Source organism: Drosophila pseudoobscura, chromosome X (assembly GCF_009870125.1).
Source record: "Drosophila pseudoobscura strain MV-25-SWS-2005 chromosome X, UCI_Dpse_MV25, whole genome shotgun sequence".
Classification (NCBI taxonomy): domain Eukaryota; kingdom Metazoa; phylum Arthropoda; class Insecta; order Diptera; family Drosophilidae; genus Drosophila; species Drosophila pseudoobscura.
This window is the reverse complement of record NC_046683.1, coordinates 54366587-54385054: the sequence shown is the minus strand read 5'-3', so window position 1 is coordinate 54385054 and position 18468 is coordinate 54366587. Positions and strand designations below refer to the sequence as shown.

General features: G+C 49.7%; 3 protein-coding genes across 6 annotated transcripts; 2 read left to right on the top strand and 1 right to left on the bottom strand.

Annotated features, from left to right (window-relative positions):
- The first annotated feature begins 1216 nt into the window (after window positions 1-1216).
- Sap130 (Sin3A-associated protein 130) lies at window positions 1217-6596 on the top strand. 3 transcript variants are annotated; one of them, XM_015187903.2, is made up of 11 exons: window positions 1217-1415; window positions 1597-1689; window positions 2012-2965; window positions 3028-3627; window positions 3694-4154; window positions 4217-5116; window positions 5179-5447; window positions 5508-5790; window positions 5855-6025; window positions 6099-6206; window positions 6270-6596. In XM_015187903.2, the coding sequence occupies exons 2-11, from the start codon at window positions 1614-1616 to the stop codon at window positions 6417-6419; spliced, it is 3972 nt and encodes a 1323-aa protein (XP_015043389.2). In that variant the 5' UTR covers window positions 1217-1415; window positions 1597-1613; the 3' UTR covers window positions 6420-6596. The 3 variants fall into 3 exon arrangements, with proteins under 3 accessions (XP_015043389.2, XP_015043388.2, XP_001354004.3); XM_015187902.2 differs by having other exon boundaries at window positions 1218-1415; window positions 2009-2965; XM_001353968.4 differs by having other exon boundaries at window positions 1219-1415; window positions 2201-2965.
- On the bottom strand, window positions 6487-7572 carry Sf3a2 (splicing factor 3a subunit 2). The gene has a single exon (XM_001353967.4). The coding sequence runs from the start codon at window positions 7466-7468 to the stop codon at window positions 6686-6688; it is 783 nt and encodes a 260-aa protein (XP_001354003.1). The 5' UTR covers window positions 7469-7572; the 3' UTR covers window positions 6487-6685.
- Window positions 7573-8151: 579 nt separating this feature from the next.
- LOC6900833 (titin) lies at window positions 8152-17868 on the top strand. Of its 2 annotated transcripts, XM_015187901.2 has the most exons (11): window positions 8152-8869; window positions 10406-12300; window positions 12382-14319; window positions 14379-15250; window positions 15315-15616; window positions 15682-15736; window positions 15797-15987; window positions 16050-16534; window positions 16607-16763; window positions 16826-17032; window positions 17095-17868. In XM_015187901.2, the coding sequence occupies exons 1-11, from the start codon at window positions 8491-8493 to the stop codon at window positions 17610-17612; spliced, it is 6999 nt and encodes a 2332-aa protein (XP_015043387.2). In that variant the 5' UTR covers window positions 8152-8490; the 3' UTR covers window positions 17613-17868. The 2 variants fall into 2 exon arrangements, with proteins under 2 accessions (XP_015043387.2, XP_015043386.2); XM_015187900.2 differs by having other exon boundaries at window positions 10406-14319.
- The last annotated feature ends 600 nt before the right edge of the window (window positions 17869-18468 follow it).

Below are 18468 nucleotides of genomic sequence, written 5' to 3'. Positions count from 1 at the left end.
ATTTTGATATTCCGTTGAATAATTCTGGCTAACCGAGACCCTCAGCTCTGCCCACATAGTTGTATCCTTTTGATGAATAAATTGACTACAAGTTAATCTTGTACTTTTAAGTACTCCCATTTCTTGAATTTTTGACTAGATCAAGGTTTAAACAAAAAAGCTCAACAAAAAAAAAACAGTCCCGTCACTGTTGCTGGTATTTGAAGACTTGTTGCTTGTTAAATAGAGTATTGCCATTTTTATAATATCTTGATCCAGATACCAATTTTTGGTCTCTGAAATACCTTTTAAACAGAGACTGACTGAATGGCAGAATCTGCATTCATTAGAGCCTGAGATGAAAAACATTTCCCCAATTCTATAATAACCTTTTCCCTAGGGTATGCACAATGTTGGCCTTGTTGCAGGACATGCTGCTTTGATTTCTCGGCACATGAGTCTGGCCGATTCAAAGAGAGCGAAAAAGAGCGCCTTAACTGTTTTGAAGCGAGCGAGAGTGCTAAAAACTCTCAATTAGGCCTTCATTGAGCGCGCCAATAGAAATTGTTGGAAAGTGAATGAACAACAAGGATTTGAGGGAGCGGAAATAAAAATAAAAACTGCGCATAGAAGTTTCTATACCCTTTGTTTTGAAATATACCTTTAAAAATTAAATTTATTCTAGCGATATACCGTAAAGATACCGTCGGCTCAATTTTGACTTTAAAAAATACCAAAAAGTATTAAAAATACCATAAATCACCCTGCCTTGCTGTGCAAAGTTGTAGTGATTTTGAGTCCTAACAAGCGAGGTGAGGTTCGTACGAACCTTGCCTGTCGCCTTGGCTGTTTTTGCCTGTTGTCCATACCCTTTCGTATAGCACAATTAAAACTACGACAAGAAAATTGCACAAGAAATACTGGAAAAAACTTTGAAAAGTATTCAACTCTGCAAGGGGTGTGAGCTAGACAAGGCGTCTAAAATCAGTGTTGAAATCATTCTTTCGATCAGAGACATCAGAGACAGAAAAAACGCAAAATTAGTTTCGAAGCCGTCTCCAGACACGTTCCCCCGGCCTTCAGTCGAAAAACTAAGCCACTTTTGAAAACATAGTCAAATATACACAGTTCTTGATAAAATAAAATAATATTTTCATTTATATTAGATTAGATTTTTTCCCTGGCATTTTGGAAAAGCTTTTTTTATATAAAGTTTTTTTTTAACGTTCACCTCCATTTCGACGTCAAAATATACCGAAAAGTATAAGACCGTAAACGGTCACGCTAGATTTCCAGGGCTGGGAAAAAAGAGAAGAAGAAAAAAGAAGAGAAGAAGAAAGAAAATATAAAGAAAACTTGTTCGGCTATCAGATTTTACGCAGAAATAGTTAAATACAATTCAAGCGGCAGACCGTGCGCTAAAACCCACGAAAAAGGCAAGTATTTAAACAACTATCCCGAAACAGCCGCCTTCGTTTTGGCGCTGTTTTTGTGTATGAGTGCGTGCGTGTAAAGAAAAAATGGATACATAGCGAATAGATAAGAGGCAGAGAAGCATGTAGCATGTAGAACGTGTAACTGGCATCTGACTGAATGCATTTTTGTTGCTTCTTGCAGGTATTCGAATAAGAAACATGAGTGCGTCGAGTGAAGGCGGCGCGGGAGGTGCGGGAACGGGCAGCGGCGGAGGTACAGCTCCTGCCCCATCAGGTATGTGCAACGATATCATCTACATATATGTACATATGTACATTCATATATTGGGCCGTGCATCGGTTGTGTGCGTGTGTGTATTGTGCGCAGTGTTTGTTTCGTATTCTCTTTTGTGCCTCACTTTCTCAGCAAATGCTGTTGCTGTACATAACTGTTGTGTGTATGTTGTGTATTTCTGTCTCTCTCTCTATCTCTCTCTCTCTCTGTTTCTGTTACTGTCTTGTTGTTCTCGCGCCCTCGTCAATCGATAAATGTTAAATGGAAAAACATTTCAACTAAAATTGCACAAAATCAATTAAATTCAATTCACACACAGCAGCCCCATTGAAAACCATTAAAATACGCACACACCTGCAGCCCCATGCATCATCATCGTCATCAACAACAACAACATCATTATCATTATCAGCAGCAGCTGCCTCATCCTTGGTATCGCACACACATCCGCCCCTGCATCTGCGCGGCGTCATAAACAAATACTCATTGCCCCCCCATTTGCCCTCCGCAGCACACTCAACGGTGGCCGCAAAGATCACCCACGTGAAGACCGATGTCGGGGGATTGAACGTCGGCGTTGGGGGCATCTCCATCACCGGGACACCCATTCTTAGCGGCGGCACCATCAAGGTAGCCGCCAATACCGTGCAACAGACATCGCTGGGCGCCACTCCGATTGCCCTGAACACAGGACAGTCCACCACGGCGGCCTCCATACGGGCCATTGGCGCCGGTGGCCAGTCCACACAGGTGCGTGTCGTCATGCCCATGATCAAGCAGCTGGAGAATGTCACGGCCACGGGCCGCACTCAGATCACGGCCATACCAGCGGCTCCGGCGCGTAGCGTCTCCAATGCCTCCATCACCGTCACGCGGCCAGTCACGCAGGCCACCTATCTGCCGCGGGCCAGTGTCACGGCCACGCAGATGGGAGGCATGGGCCTGGGCTTGACTGCCGGCCAACGTCTGGTCACACCGCTACGGACGACATCCACCGGCTCGGCCACGGTGACGCCCACAGCTCCCACTGGGCTGAGCACAACGGGGGGATTTGTGCGCGGCACAGCGGCAACGGTTAGCCGCAGCGGCGTGGCCGTGTCCTCGCAGCAGTCATCAACAGTGATCTCGTCAAGCAATAACGCGGCCTGGATGCAGAGCACCACCGGGCAGATGCAGCTCATTCGTGCCATCCATCCGCCTCGCCAGAGGATAATCACCACCTCGGCGGGGGTAAGTAGTGCCAGTGTGGTCACGACCGGAGTCCAGGCGCCAACAGGTAAGACGAATTCAAGCCTTTCCTCGAACCTCCCGCTCTAATCCGTGCTCCGATCTTTGCAGCTCTTTCCGTCTCCGCTGCCCAGCCTCTGGGACAGCAGCAGGCAACGGGCGGGCCGGGAGGAGGTCCCCAGGCATATGTGGCCACTGTTTTGCCTCCGCGGCAGCATCAGGCCACCCTAGTCTACTCCTCGAATATGTCGGCGGGTGGCCCCAACGTCAATCCCCAACCGGGCCAGCAATTCAATCCACGCTTCGCTGTGACGACACCCACGGCTGGAGGAGTCGTGACCACCACAACGCCAGGCGGCACCACAGTCACCCCTCGCCAGGTGCGGCCCATACCGCTGGGCAAGAGTTTCCCGGCCACCAAACTGAATACGACAAGCATCAGCATTCGCGCGCCCAGTATGCCACAGCTCAATGCCAGCGTCACGGCCTCACAGACGCCCGTGAGCGTGTCGGGGGGAGCGACAGTGGGACCGGGACGTGGTCCAGGCCTGGGAGGAACGGCCCTGACCACCAATATGCCAACGCGTATCATACAGCTGCAGCAGCCTGGACCGGGGGCCACACAGCAGATTATCGGGGCGGGCGCCCGCCTGGCGGGCAATGTAATGCTGCAGCCCTTCCTCATGAGCACCTCGGCTGCCGCCAAGATGGGTAAGACCGAAGCTAGTGACGCCACAACGTATAAGCGAATCAATTTCAAACCCAAATCCTTTGCAGGCATTCGTCCGCCCGTAACTATGACGGCAAAGGTGCAGCCATCGCTCACGATCACGCAATTGAATCCGATTGGCAAACTCTCAACTCCCGGGGTAGGAGGAGGGGCACCCACCATGACGCCACAGGGCGTGGGCGTCGCCAGCATACAGGCTGTGCCCGTGCCAAGTGTTTCGGCCAGCGTCGTGAACCCGAATTCCGTCGGCGGCCAGGCCACAGCAGCGGCGGGCGGCGCCACAGTCCTGCCACTGACAATCAGTGGAAGAGGAGGAGGCCTCACGGGCACGCTAACGCCCATTAAGAATGCCAGCGGCATCACCGTGGGCAAAATGATGATGACCCCCGCCGTGGCAGCGGGTGGGGGGATGGGATCGGATGGAAGCGTTGGTCAGGGCGGGACAACGGTGACGGGATTCCCGCGTGCCTGGAACCCCGTGGTGGCCTCCCAAAGCCAACTGATGAAGGTGAGTGCTTGCTGGAGGAGGATTGGATTCCCTGGCCTCAAACGAGAGTTTCATTTCCACAGATCGATGACAAGGGCAGCTCTGCCACAATCTACTACGAATCGATGCCCGCCTCGGCCTCCACGGGCGTCCTCTCGCTGACCACAACAACCCTCACGCAGAGCACTCAGTCGCAGGCGCAGCTGGTGAGCAGTGCCGGCGGCAGCCTGTCCGTATCATCGTTGCCCTTTGCCAGCCATGCCCCAATGGGTGTCGGTGTGGGTGTGGGAGTGGGTGCTGGCGGACCGGGATCGCAGGCAACATTCACGGTGCTGCCATCGGGAGCGACGGTTGGAGGAGCCACCGGCGCCACACGCACCATTGGCCATCAGCAGCTGATTATACCGGCGGGAGGGAGCAGTGCACCACCCCAGCACATGGTCATACCGCTGCACACGTCCGTCAAGGTGACCACGGGCGGGGTTACCAGCCAACCGGCAACGATCAGCGGACCTGTTGGCGGCGGCGGTGGCGGCACACTCGTATCCAGCTTCATGGGGAAGCGGGTGGCCGACGGATCGCCCATTCGCGCAGCCAAGAATCTGGGACCCACGCTCCTCTCGATGGCCAGTAACACGAGTGGACCCAATATCGTCTCGGCCTCTGGCTCCACATTCAATTTGCAGCCCGTTTCCGTGTCGGTGGCCTCGTCGGTGGCCGTCGCCAGCTCCGCTCTGACTGTGGAGGCCCTGGCCAAAAAAGAGCGCGAACGTGTGCCCCCAGCGGCAGTGGCAGCAGCGGCAGCGGTTAGAAATTTACGCGGCGAGTCGCCCGCCTCCTCGGATGGCTCCACCACAGTGTCGGCTAATTCTTCGCCAGGCGTCGATCAGCAGCAGCTGCAGGACCGGATTGGGGATCCCCAAGCAGCGGGTGCTGTGCCCAGCGGTCGCGACAATTCCACGCATTTTAATCCCATAAATGAGGTAACAGTTGAATATTCAATGCTGGATCTGTAATTCTATATATGCTTTTGCCTCTTTTCCAGTTGTACGCTCATCAGTCGATGCAGCAGACCCTGGCCCATGCCTCGTTGGGCTCACGCGGCGGTGCGAGCGCCTTTGTGGATGTCCAAGCACCAACGCCACAGCAGCAGCAGCAGCTGTCACAGCAGTCAGGTCTCCTGGGGCATCTGGGATCAGCAGCACAACTGCAGCAGCAGCAGCAGGCAGCGGCAGCTGGACGAATGAATGGCACGGGCAGCAGCTCCAGTTCCAGCTACGATTGCTCTGCGAGAAAGAAGCCGCGACGTTCAACGTAAGCTAATATTGGATCTATGTATCTGTGTCCCAATCTAAAATCAACCCAATTCCACAGCAATGACAGCCAGCACTCGACCCAGAGTCAGGCCTCTCTGTCGCTGCCGCCACCAACCGCAGAGCCGGCGGCAGCCAGCGCCGCATCGTACATGCAGAAGCACAACAACGGCGGCCTGCTGGTGGCAGCCTCTGCGGGGCCCAGCGTAGCGCCCAACAGCAGCAGCAGCACTTCGGGAGACATCAATCATCGCACAAGTGCGCCCGCAGTGGCAGGGAATAAGGAGAATGCAAATCCCGTGGATTTTGTCCTGCGACGTCCACGCAATTGTTCGCTGCTGAATGTAAGCCCGACATTTGAGGGACTCTTGAGGGACAGACTGCAATTCATATTTGATCCTTTTTCAGACATACAAGCCCACCCATAAGCTGGCCAACAATCATTTCCATCGCTATACGGATGTAAAGCCGCGCGAGGAGCGAGGCGCTTCGATCATTGATCTGGCCAATCAGCCAAATGTTCAGGGGAAAATCAATGGCTGGAAGCTGCATCATTTGCGCTCCCAAATGGAGGATTTGGTGCGACAACTAGACTCAAACTTGCATCTGAATTATCCCCCTAAGTAAATGTTCTTTCTTTGTTTTCTTTTAGAACGAATCCGAGACGTTCAGCATGACCAAACTGGAGACCATGCTGAAGGAGCTTGAAAAGAACAAGGAGAAGAATAGCGAAATGGAGCGAGTCAGTGAGCTGCTGAAGGTAAATGCGCCGCAGTCGGACGGAGGCATGGTTACTAAACTGCTACTCTGCTTGATCTTCCAGGGTAACATACAGCGCAGCAAGATCATCACCGAAGGCATCAACGAGTCACAGAATCAGCTGATGAAAATCTTTGAGCACAAACCTCATGTCTCGGACATCATAAATCGCTGCGCCTCGAAGCGCAATTTCAAGAAGCGCGATAAAATCTAAACGAATGAAGTTTCTGGATGGAATCGAAGGGGATCTGTTGCTATTTGTAGATGTACATTTATATATATATGTATTTATAAGTATATTTAATCGAAGAATCAATTTGTAAGACAAAACGCTTTTACAAAACGGTGAGCAGGAGCCACACACAAAAAAAGGGAGAATTCTTAAGCAAAATTCAAATATTTTTTTAATTTCTTAAGCACAAAAGAAAATACATAAAACACTCGCGTATGTAAAAAGGTTTATTGAAAATTCTGAACGTTTTACATGGGTGGTGGTGGCGGCACTCCGTTGAACATGGGATGCATGGCCGGACGTGGGGGTCCTGGGATTGGGAAACCAGCGGGTGGACCCATGGCTCGGTGTAGATTCGGGGGCGGTGGCGGCAAAATCTTGGGCTCAAACTTGAAGGCAAACTGCAGGAAGAACTGTTTCGTGTCGCGGTTCCAGTGCGTCCAGAACTTGCCCTCGCTCTTCTCCACCTCACGGGACGGCACCTTGAAGCCGATCGTCTCGTACGGTTCGGAGGCAAACAACAGATACTGCCATTTGCGGTCTGGGGGCTCGATCTTCTGCTCGTAGGCCGACATGAAGCGATGGCGCGGCACAATGGCCTCGGTTATCTCGGGATAGTCGATCTGGAAGAGCAGCGACTGCTGGCCATTGCTCGGCTCACGCTGCTTGGTCACCCGGTAGCCGGGACGGCCGATTTTCACAAATTTCTTGGGCTCAACGCGCGGCTTTTCCGGGGCCAGAAGCGAGGAGGGCGCCTCCTTGGCCTCTTTGGCGGCGCGCCGTGCTAGATTCTCCTGATGCTTCTTTCCCTGAGTGTGGGCCAGGTAGCTACCTTCGTTGTTGTGCAGCGTCAGGCACAGTTTGCACTCGTACGAGCCCAGATGGTTCTTCATGAAGTACGGATCCTTGTTCAGGTCGATAGTCTCGAGGGCCAGCTGCCGCAGGCGCTCCTTGCGGTCGCGGTTGGTCTCCGACCAGGAGGCAACGCCACCGCTGCCGGTTTTGCCACCGGCACGATTTTGAAAGTCCATATTTTAAGTTTTTTTTAGCACGAAAGCCCGGAAAAATTGCTTTCCAGCCACCGAAAATTGTTGTGGTTGTACAGAAAAGTAGTGCTGGTGAAGGAAGTAAGTGAGCGGTCACACTGATTTTCTTGCCACCATGTCTTGCTCATACACCTTGCAAGTTTTTAATTTTTATAGTATTTTCTAGTAGATTTCAGTATATTTTAAGACGCCTTATGGAGTCACCCTCTTGTCCTATTCCTGAACATTTGCCATTAAAATATCACTTTTTTTTTACATTTCGGAAAAAACGCATTTCAAAAAGTGGATAACGGAGGTTTTTCATACAGGCGCTTATATGAAAAAAACGTCCAACAATTTTCGAGACGTACACAATTCCCCTTCAGGTGTCGCTTTTGGTAATTACATAGGAATGTAGTTAGTATGTAGTAAACGTGTAGTTAAAGAGTAGTTAGCATGTATGAAAATTAATTTCGTGTAAACATTTTTTTTGCGAAAACCTACTTTATAAACAATTGTTTTAAGATGTGAACCTCAATTTAACCAGTCTTGTTGGAAATTGATTTCATAATTGGATAAAACTATGAGTTCAGAGCTGAGGGTCCCAGCAAGCCAGTAATATTCCACTGAATGTAAAAGTCGAGGAATATAGAACTTGAATTCGTCAGTATATTTACGGTATATTTTTAAAATGAGACGGTATATTTATGAGGGTCAGACCGTGTTTGCAGCATGCTGCACACTGCATGCTTGAGTTTTCGTGTCTATTTTCCTTTAAAAGTTGAATAATTTCGTCAGAACGTGAACAATTGTTGAATTAAAAGCGTTATCGTAAAGTCTGTTCTGTGCACCAAAAGCTATCGCATTTTGGCCAAGTTCAAGTGGCGGATGTGCCTAAACGGCGGCAGAAACTATTCAGGGATAGGCGTGCACATGCCGTTGGTGTAAGAACTCAGTGTTGTTGCGAAAATTACACCTAAACAGCCAGTTGCAAAGTACATAGCAGTGTCCTGAGTGAATTCGTGAAAATGAATGATCCGGGATTGGGTCCACCGCCGAAAATGGCCGATCCTAACCATGCAAGTCCCAGCAGCAAAGTTCTGTCGCTGCCGACGCCTCCGTCGCAGTCGCCAGCTGTGGGAAGTGCAACTCTGCCCAAACGCATTATCAAAAGAATACCTTTGGATTTCAACAAACTTCAGCAGTCCGGCTTGGACATAAAGCTGGCGGAAGCCTTGCGAAAGCAAACCACATCCGCAATGCCCACATCGATCCCTTTTTCAGCTCCTGCTACCGCTACTGCTGCTTCTACTGTTGCAACAACATCAACTGCGCAGTCAACAGGGGCGAAGCCCACTGCCGTCGCTGCAGTCGCAGCCGCCTCAATTGAACAAAAGCAAAAATCAGGTAAGAGAAAAATCCCCCCAAACAGCTGTTCATTGATGAAAGCCCCTTAGTCGCATCGAATGATTTTTACCATTCCCATAACAAATATTTGACTCGTATCTCTGTTTGGGACGCACCGTAAAACGCTACATCCGTGGCACTGCTGCTTGAGGTGACGCCTCAATCAATGCGGGAGCTGACCTTATCTGAAGAGTGTGAGAGTTCGAGCAGGATCATGGTTTAGAAAAAGTTGTTGTTCCTCTCTTTTTGTTTTTTTTTGTTGTAAATTTTTGCTTGTTTCTAAATGTCAAATACAGGAATAAAAATGGCGAATTTCGGACGAGGCTGTTGAAGGGGCGGGTCTTTAAGCTTGGAATTACTTTATCATCCGGCAGTGTTAATCTAATTGCATAGAAAATTGTACAATAATAATATAGAAAAGTATCCCCTAAAAATAAAATAATTTTTTTTTTTATTTTTAGTGAGTAAATGATACAGAAGTCCAATAAAATTAGTCCAATCCAATGATTTTTTAGGTTATATTTTGAAAAGAAATAAAAAAATATATATGTACATATATCATAAAATAGATATATATATATATTTTTTTAATAATAAATAAATAAAAAATATGAACCAAGAAATGCAGCCTAAATCGTTTGGATATACATATTAATTAGTAAATTATTTATGAATATAAAAATTTACTAATTATGATTTATTGCGCTGTATTTCTAGGTTAAATTAATTTTTTTTTTGAATCCCCTCTTTGTGGACACCCCTCAACAGAAAGTTTGGATGCATTTATTTAGATTCTTTCGATGGTCTAGCCGGTAAAAGTGCTGCGCGATTGAGGTTAGGGACTAGGATACGCCACACACGGAAGACGGCTGGTTTTTTTTGGCCTGGGTTCAAGACCCAGCATGGTCTGTCTGTGTGCGTGTTAGTGTGTGTGAGTGCGCAAGAAAGGGAACGAGTGCTTTTACGGAGTACCTACTCTCCCACTCCTCCCCCTCGCTACGCTCTTGTCTAGTCTGGTGCATGATGAAATTGTGTGCATATATTGCAAGCATATCTTGTAATTTCATCATGGTCTAGTGTTGTTTCAAGAGTGTGAACTACGTTCGAGTGGGGACTGTACTTTAGAGAGAGTCTAATGTCAAAGGCAAGGAATCCTTCTTTGTTCAATTATCCCCCTTTTTTTTAAGACCTTTATATGGATAATGCTGTCAAGTGAAACTCGCGACACCTTTATCTAGATTCTTTCGATGGCATAACCTGCTAGCGTGCAGTGTAAATGGGGTTTTTGGGACATGTGCGGGCGGCGTCTGAGCGAGAGCCAATCACGAGACTCTAATTTTTGGCTCCGGTTCAAAACCCAGCATGGATGATGGTTCGTCCGAAAAGAGAGAGAGAGAGCGAGTTTTGTATTTTTCAGTGTCTGCACTCCCCCTCCCCCCCATTCCTGTGGGTCATGGTTTGCGACTTTTTATATTTTAAAATTGTAAACTTTTCAAATATATATATATCTAATGTGCATATGTTTTCCATTACCAGCTCCACCAGCTAAAAAAAGGCGATCCAACATCTCGAATTACATTGAAAAAGTGATACCCGAACAAATTGTGGCCGAACGGACGCAGCATGTCAAGACCCTGATCAAGAACCGGATTCTGAACAAGGGCAAGTCGACGATCACGACCACGACCACGCTGAACCATCCAAAGACATCAACAGGCACAATGACGGCACCAAAGGTGTCACCATCCTCTGCCCTGGGGTCAGGGATGTCGTCAAGTGTCTTTGTGTCGCCCATAGCCAAGGCGAATGTGACAGCACGGTCGAAGCAGCCGCCGCTGCTTCTGAATTTGGTCAATCAGTTGCCCAAGCATCGAGCCATGTGCGTGCCCAGCATGCAACAGCTGAGCAGGCAGCAGGAACCACAGGAACCTCAGGAACCACAGCCACAGCCGCAGTGGCAGGCGCCACTGATCCACAAGGCCCCATCGCCACCGCTGATTGTGTTGGAGAACAAGGTGCTGACGCCCGAGGAGAAGATCGATTTGAGTGATCTGCGCCTGCCTAGCGCTGCTGCACAGGGCAGACCTCAGGGGAGGCCAGTGCCAGAGATGGCCCGACGGGCGCAGGCCTATCCCAGTCCCAGCTCATCCAAGGCCGCCAAGACCAAGGTGATTCTGAGTGCCAACAAGCTGAAGGTGTCGCGGGAGAAGCTCGCCGAGATGGCCAAAGAGATACACAACCAGGTTAAGCAGGTGGAAAAGCCACCAGTTCCTGACAAAGTGTCCCCAAGTAAAGTGCCCGAAACCCCAGATGAAGTTAGTCCTATTCTTGTCAGTTTATCACCGTCCCCATCTCCACTCTCTGTGCCGTCACCGCCTCATAGTCCTGCTCCAGCTCCGGCTCCAAAATTACTCTCTGCTGTGGATTTTATAACCCAACTGGCCGCCGAAAATCCGATGGGTGAGGGCAGCTTCACAGAACTGTCGCTAGAAGAGCAAGTGCTGAATGCTCTCTTCGACTCCAGAGGTTGCAGCAGACGGCCCTCTGTCGAGGAGAAGCCACCAGAATCGCCGGTGCAGAAGAGCCAGGACACCAGAGAGCCCGAGGAAGAGTTGCCGATTGGAAAGATTTTGAAGCTGGAGGAAATGGACATACTGCACGCCACATTGGATGTGAATGAGGATAGGGAGAGTGTCCTGCGGTTCAGTCCGAATGCGATAAAGCTGCAGAATAGCGCGGTGGCACGCAGGGACCCACCAGAAGCCAACATGAGGCTCATTTTAAAGCAGCCAAATCTGGTCCAGCCGAGTTTAGCTCCTAGTAATGTCTCCAAAGATGGGGCCGCAATGGCAGTGGAAACAAACAAAGAAATGTCCCAAGACGCAGCAGGAATGGCAGAGAAAACAGTCAGTCAACTGGCCAAAGATGTAGCGGGAACGGCGGAGAAAACAGCCAGTCAACTGCCCAAAGATGTAGCGGGAGTGGCGGAGAAAACAGCCAGGGAAATGTCCAAAGATGAAGCTGGAATGACGGAGAAAACAGTCAGGGAAATGTCCAAAGATGTAGCGGGAATGGCAGGGAAAACAGCCAGGGAAATGTCCAAAGATGAAGCTGGAATGACGGAGAAAACCGCCAGGGAAATGTCCAAAGATGAAGCAGGAATATCGGCAACAGAAGCCAGCAGTGTACCTCAACTCCAGTCAAGCCCAGCTCCAGAGGCAGCCGCCAGCAAGGAAAGGGAGGACAAGCCGCCACTACCACCGGCCAAGCGGGTGCCAAGGTTTAAAAAGGGAAAAGTTAATTTAGTCCAACGCTCGAAGCGAGCCAATCTACCCAAACCAAAAGAGGCTCTGCCTGACAAGGAGGTGGAGAAGGAGGAGGAGGAACCCACAATAGATCAGAGTTTACTCGAGGACAGGCGAGAAGTCGAGGTAATTAAACAAGCGGATGATAGCATAACAGGTAAAGAGAAAGTAAACGTTCATTTATCTATTGCTAAAAACAATCTGCAGGCCCATGCAGATGACGGGGAGGGGGAGAGTGTAGCCAGGGAAGCAAACAAAGAAGAACAGTCCAAGAAATCAGATCCCGAACAGATACTAGTCATCAAAGGACCGGAGGAGCTGGAAGCACGAGAGGACTCGGCACCAAAACCCTCAACAGAACGTGATCTCAACCAGCTCTATCATCCACCAAAAATGCCAAAGAATAAAGAACAAAGAACAAGTAAACCGAACAACAACGAAGATCAACCAGAACCTGCCGCAACGAGCAGCAGCAATGTGTCCCTCCTGTTGGATGTCCTCAATCAGGAGCCACCGGCAGCACAGGGTGAAGCCCTGCTACCATTTCGCAAGCAGCCCCAGTCCCAGTCCCTGTCTGAGACCCCATCCCAGTCCAGTGAGTCCACTGGAATCCAGAATTTAGTGAGCCATTTGTCGGCAGAGAAGATCATGCCGCAGATCAAGAGAGTTTCACCCAACCCTACTCCCAGTTCCAACCAGCCAGTACCCCGCAAGAAACTAGTTAAGACACGACCTGTACTCAACAAAAGACCACCACGTTTCGGTTCCATGGGATCTGGACACCCGATCAGTGTTAGCGGAGAAGTAGGAGGAGCAGGAGCAGCAGCAGGACGCATCGCCACTTCCAGCACCAGCGATGATGATGGATCCGTGTTCCTGGGCTTTGACAACAAAGAGGAGTCTCAAACTGTCGAAGATGCCGTCCTCCAGCATGTCAAACAAATGCCGTTCAACGAAACGGATATCAGTGATGATGCCACGCCAGACTACGACGAGACAGAGGAGGAACAACAGGAGACCCACAAGAAATCATCCAATGAAGGCACCAAGGACTTAAGCGAAACAGAAGCCTCGGACAGTAGGTCCAATGCTAGCCCGATGCACTTTGAAACACTTCCTTCAACGGACGTGGTGGAAGCATGCAAAGAAGATGCCCCAAAATGTGAAGCTGCACCGGAAATGTGTACGAAACAAGACATGAATGTGCCACCTGATCCCCAGATACAATCGGATGCCATTACCCCTGCAAATGAAGGCTCATCGGAGACACCAATCATCGAAGAAAGTCCAGAAATAACTGCATTTGCAGAAGGAAGTAAAAGCGAAAAGGAACAAGATTCCAGTGAATCAAAAACCAACCAGATGGAACCAGACTTCCAGGAGACTGCAACAATAGAGGATGAACCACCGTCGGTGGAGGCGAAAGGCAAGCTTAAGCCACGAGGCAGACCAAAAAAGGCAACCACTTCATCACCAGCCATGGCTACGACTAAGGCTAATTGTACAGAAAAGCCCGAGAACACTACCTCAGATGTAACCAATGAAGCAGCCACATCGGCCAGTGCCAAAAGAAAGCGCGCATCTAGAAGTCATTCCCCCCAGTCGGTCGAGCCCAATGATGCGGCAGAGCCCCCACAGTCGGTGGCAGATGGCACGCCATCAGTGAGCTCCAATCGGAAGCGACAATCGAGGCTCAGTTCCCCCACAGCAACGCCCAAAGTGCCGGCCAAGAGAGGCAGGAAAAGTCTAGCTGCTGTGGCTGAAGCAGCTCGAACAACGACGCCAACGCCTGAGACTCGAGGTAAATTGCAGGAGGAGGAGAAGGACAAGGCCGTAGAGGCAACGCCAGCGAGGAAAAGAGGTCGACCCAAGCAAGCCACGAAATTGGATTCCGAGGAGCAGGATGTGGCAAGCAATGGGGAGGCCACACCAAACACAAAAGATGCCTTCCCAATGCGCCTGTTGCTCATCCGCAAGCGAGAACAGCTGGGCACCAACGAAGAACTCCATCAGGAGAGCCAAGGAAAGGGACCCCTCCAGTGTGGCCTGTGCCTGTTCCGCACCACCAAAGCCCAGTGGCACACACATCTGAGGCAGCACTACGGTGTGGGTTGGGTCCTCACTGAAGAAGAGCCGCAGCAGCGGGTAAGGATAAAAGACGATATATTCCGATTGTGGCTAAGTTTTTATTGCACTTTTTGTAGACTCTTTCGCGACAAGATGTTCTGAAAATGATGAAAGGCCACCTCAAAGATGGCCACTCCACGTACTTAGTCTGTCGCCTCTGTGATCGCCAGCTGGGCTCTGGCCTGGGCATGTTGACGCACCTGGAAGCCTGTGGGGACAAAGATCGCCCGCAGTGCCAGTACTGTAAGCGCAGCTACACGAAGCTCTATCTCCGCAGCCATGAGCCATCCTGTCGACAACGTCCCAATGCCCAGCAGAAGCAGGAGAACGAGGATAGACCAGAGGCAGAGGCAGACACCACAGCTGCCGTAGCAAGCGAAAGCAAGCCAAAATCCGATAGTCCATCGCCCTTCTGTAATGCAGATTGGATTAAGCGTCTGATGCTCATCCGCAAGCGGGAACAGCTGGACTCCAACGAAGAGCTCCATGAAAAGGGCGAAGAGAAGGGACCCCTCCAGTGTGGCCTGTGCCTGGCCCACACCACCAAGGACCAGTGGCACACGCATCTGAGGAAGCACTACGGCGTGGGCTGGCAGACAGGAAAAGAGCCACAGACCCTCACCCGCCAAAGTGTGCTCGGGATGATGATTGCTTTCCTCAAGCAAGGCCATGCGAAGCATTTGGAGTGTCGCATGTGCGGCCGCCAGTTGGGCTCCGGCCTGGGCATGTTGATGCATCTGGAGACGTGTGGCAGCAACGATCGGCTGGAGTGCCAGCACTGCAAGCGCAGCTACACGCGGCTCTATCATCCCGCGCATGAGAAAACCTGTAGGAAGCGGCCTGGCATCCAGCAGAAGGACGAGCCAGCAGCCGCAGCCGCAGCCGGAGCAGAAGCCACTGGCCCGGTATACACGAATGCTGGCTATGCCAAGCGCAAGTCCACCATCAGGTAAGACATTGAAAATGCACTTCCTTTTACTCTTTCATTCATCTCTGTATTGGGTATTTTCCAGAGCCGAAAACAAGTTGAAGAAAATTGAGGCCGAACTGAAAACCCAAGAAACGAATGACAATCCGAAAGGCGATTTTGAAGGCGATTCATCCGACTACGACATGAACAAAGACAAAGAGTCCTCGGAGGAATACGATACAGAAGCGGTCGATTCCAATGAGGATGCTGCACAGACAGAGGACGATGTCAGCGCCAGTGATACGCGCAAATCGAAGCTGATTAAACGCACCAAGCGAACGAAGACGGACGGTGGGAATAGCATGCGGAGTAACAAGCTAACGGGAGGAGCTAATTGTCAGCCATGTAAGCATTAAATAAATTAAATGATGCATTAAATATATGGTATTTTATCCATGATCCATGCCCAGTGTTCTCCCGCTATGCCAAGCTGAAGGAAAAGGTGGAACAAAAGTGGAATCAATTGTGAGTAGTCTTCCCAATTTATTTATTTGCATATAAATGATGTTTGATCTTTCCTCAAAGCACCGATAAAAACTATGCTGCAGAGGCCTTGTATCCACAGCTGACACCAGGCTATGTTAAACTCTCGCCGGAAGAGGCCATCAAACTATTGCCTGCCAAGGATAACCGATCCATGCGCTATTCATACGGTAATGCTGCAAATGCAGACGATTGGCGACAGCTGGAACCGCTAGAGAGCTTCCAGACAGCCGGTAAGTGTGTGAGGCGCTTGTGAGAAAGGAACATTCAATTGATGAAAGATCTCCTTGGACAGATGAGCATATTGGCTATTTGGGAGCACCCGTCAAACAACTTGCCTGGGCACCCCTGCCGCCGACGGTCGCCGAGCAGTATTTGCTGTGCTCCCTCCGCAAAGAGATGCTGGAGCATGCGAAGCACAAGCCGGAGGCGCCGGAGAATGACGTGTTAATGCTGCTCAAGTGTCAGCTGTCGGAAAGCGAGGAGCGGCGAGGCGTGTGGCCCCTGGAAACACGCCTGCACTATGCGATACGTGTGCCCAGTGGGCCCGTTCATAGCTTTGCATTTATGCCCAGCGGCGGGTATGATAAGTCGGCCAATCGTTTGGGTCTGCTGGCGGTGGCTAGTACTCAGAGCGATGTGAATATCTATTCCCTGCCCCTGAACCTGGAAGATGAGGCAAAGGGGCATGTGGTTATTGAATTGCAGCCATCGCTGACCCTCACCTTGGATGTGAATAATCCTGTTACGGATCTGTGCACTAAAATCTGTTGGTCTGAGGTGAGTTTTTGGCTCCAAACAGAAGCCGATCAGATCTATTGACCTGATGATATTTATATGTGTGATTTTTAGGCCTCTGGTCACAATTTCCTGGCGACTGGCTATTTCAGAGGCAACGTTGCCTTCTGGGATATTTCTGATGAGGAGGGCATCAATTGCTTCAAACGGAACGGTCACATACATTTTGTGCCTTTGCATTATTTCTACTTTGGCGAACACAATATACAAAGTATGTTCCTGCTCCTGTATAAAGATTTATTGATTTTAAAACCCCCGTTTCCGCCCTTTCAGCTGTGGAGCTTCACTACGATACAAATGGACCTCGTTGGCTGGCCATTGGCTCTTCAACGCGTAAATTATGGATCTATGATATCATCAACTGGACGCAGCCGCTGCCCCTGAACGAAGACTCCATCGCCAATCTGTATCTGGCCAACGTTAGCTGGCCACCCATCTGGGAAACGCTGGTCGTTGGCTGCAGTGATGTCCAGCGACGCTGTAAGGCTGCTGCTTATTTGTTTCTCCCTTTCGTTCGTTCTTTAAGCTTCTATTTCTTGCAGTCTACTCCCGCTTGATAACGCTCAGTCCAACGGGCATCTTGTTTAACAATAAAACCGTCGACTACACGGTTAGCTCTGCGCGAGCCATGCACTTCAATGTGCGTGAGAATGTACTAGTGGTGGGCACCGACAACGGCGATTTGGTGTTTCTCAATACCCGAGAGCTCAACGCGGAGCCCATACTGCTGAAGATGACGAGCAAATGTCGTGCCGTGTCCAGCAGCAATCTGTGCAACCTGAACACGGAATCGACCCCTGCTCCGGATAAACCAATAACTACCGAGGACTTTCTACAGGATTTTGGCTTGAACGTCAAGCCGTTGGCTGGGGTGGGCAAATCGCAGAAAAATGCCTACATCGATCCGAAGCGACTGCCCAAACCCTACGAGCTTTTGGCCATGACGCGTTTGAACACGGTTCGCTGCAATTGGAACAGCCCCGCCCGCAGTTGGGTCGCCGTTGGGGCCGAGCACGGTCTACTGCGGATCGTTCATTTCGATCGCGATAAGTTCTTTTAGCGGCACATCCTAGGGTACATAATATCTCCTATGTATAATAGACAGAGATCTGAGAGTATATTACTTTCTGATTGATTTGTTTAGCTAGTTTTACAATGCACTCGATGGATAATCATAGTTGTAATTTAATTATAGCTCTTGTTAAATTGTATATTTCCTATATATTTTATATGGATTAGATATTTATACCTTTAACCTGCTTGGCAAAACTAATTATAAAATAAATATATTTTTTACAATATTTATAACCCATTAAGTTGTACTGCTGTTGTACTCAAAGAGGTTCGTTTTGTGCTGAAAAGTCGAGCCCTCCGAGTCGATATAGCATTGCCCGTCTGTCCCTTTCAATGAGCGCACAATTTGAAAGATACGAGTAAACTAAAAAGGCGGAGTCACCGATAATGACCATATCGACCAGATAGCTGAATCTGAATCAAATCGGATCATTAGTATAGCCAAAAGGAAGAAAACAATTTGCAGCCGCTACGCAGCGCCCTACACGTTCTGGCCGAGTGCAATGTGATCGCCCTCTGACGGAGGGTAGCTGTACTGACTGAGTATCGGCTTTAAAAGTAGAGTCGCGGACGTACCTGCTTTCCCTCTCGCTTATGTCATATTGGTGAGTGCTTAAGTCAAATTCAATTCATTTTGTCCTTTAATAAACGAAGCTGATTTAATCTAACTAAATTGAATATCAATTTTAAGATCTCGTTCCACAAGGATATGCCGTTCTTCCGCGGTGAATGATAAAACAGCGCCAGGGGGCGCACACCCGCCAACAGGTGTCCGTTCGATCGCCATTTGCATTAGAAAGAGAAAGACAAACATTCCATTGAGTCTCTCTTTCACTTTCCTT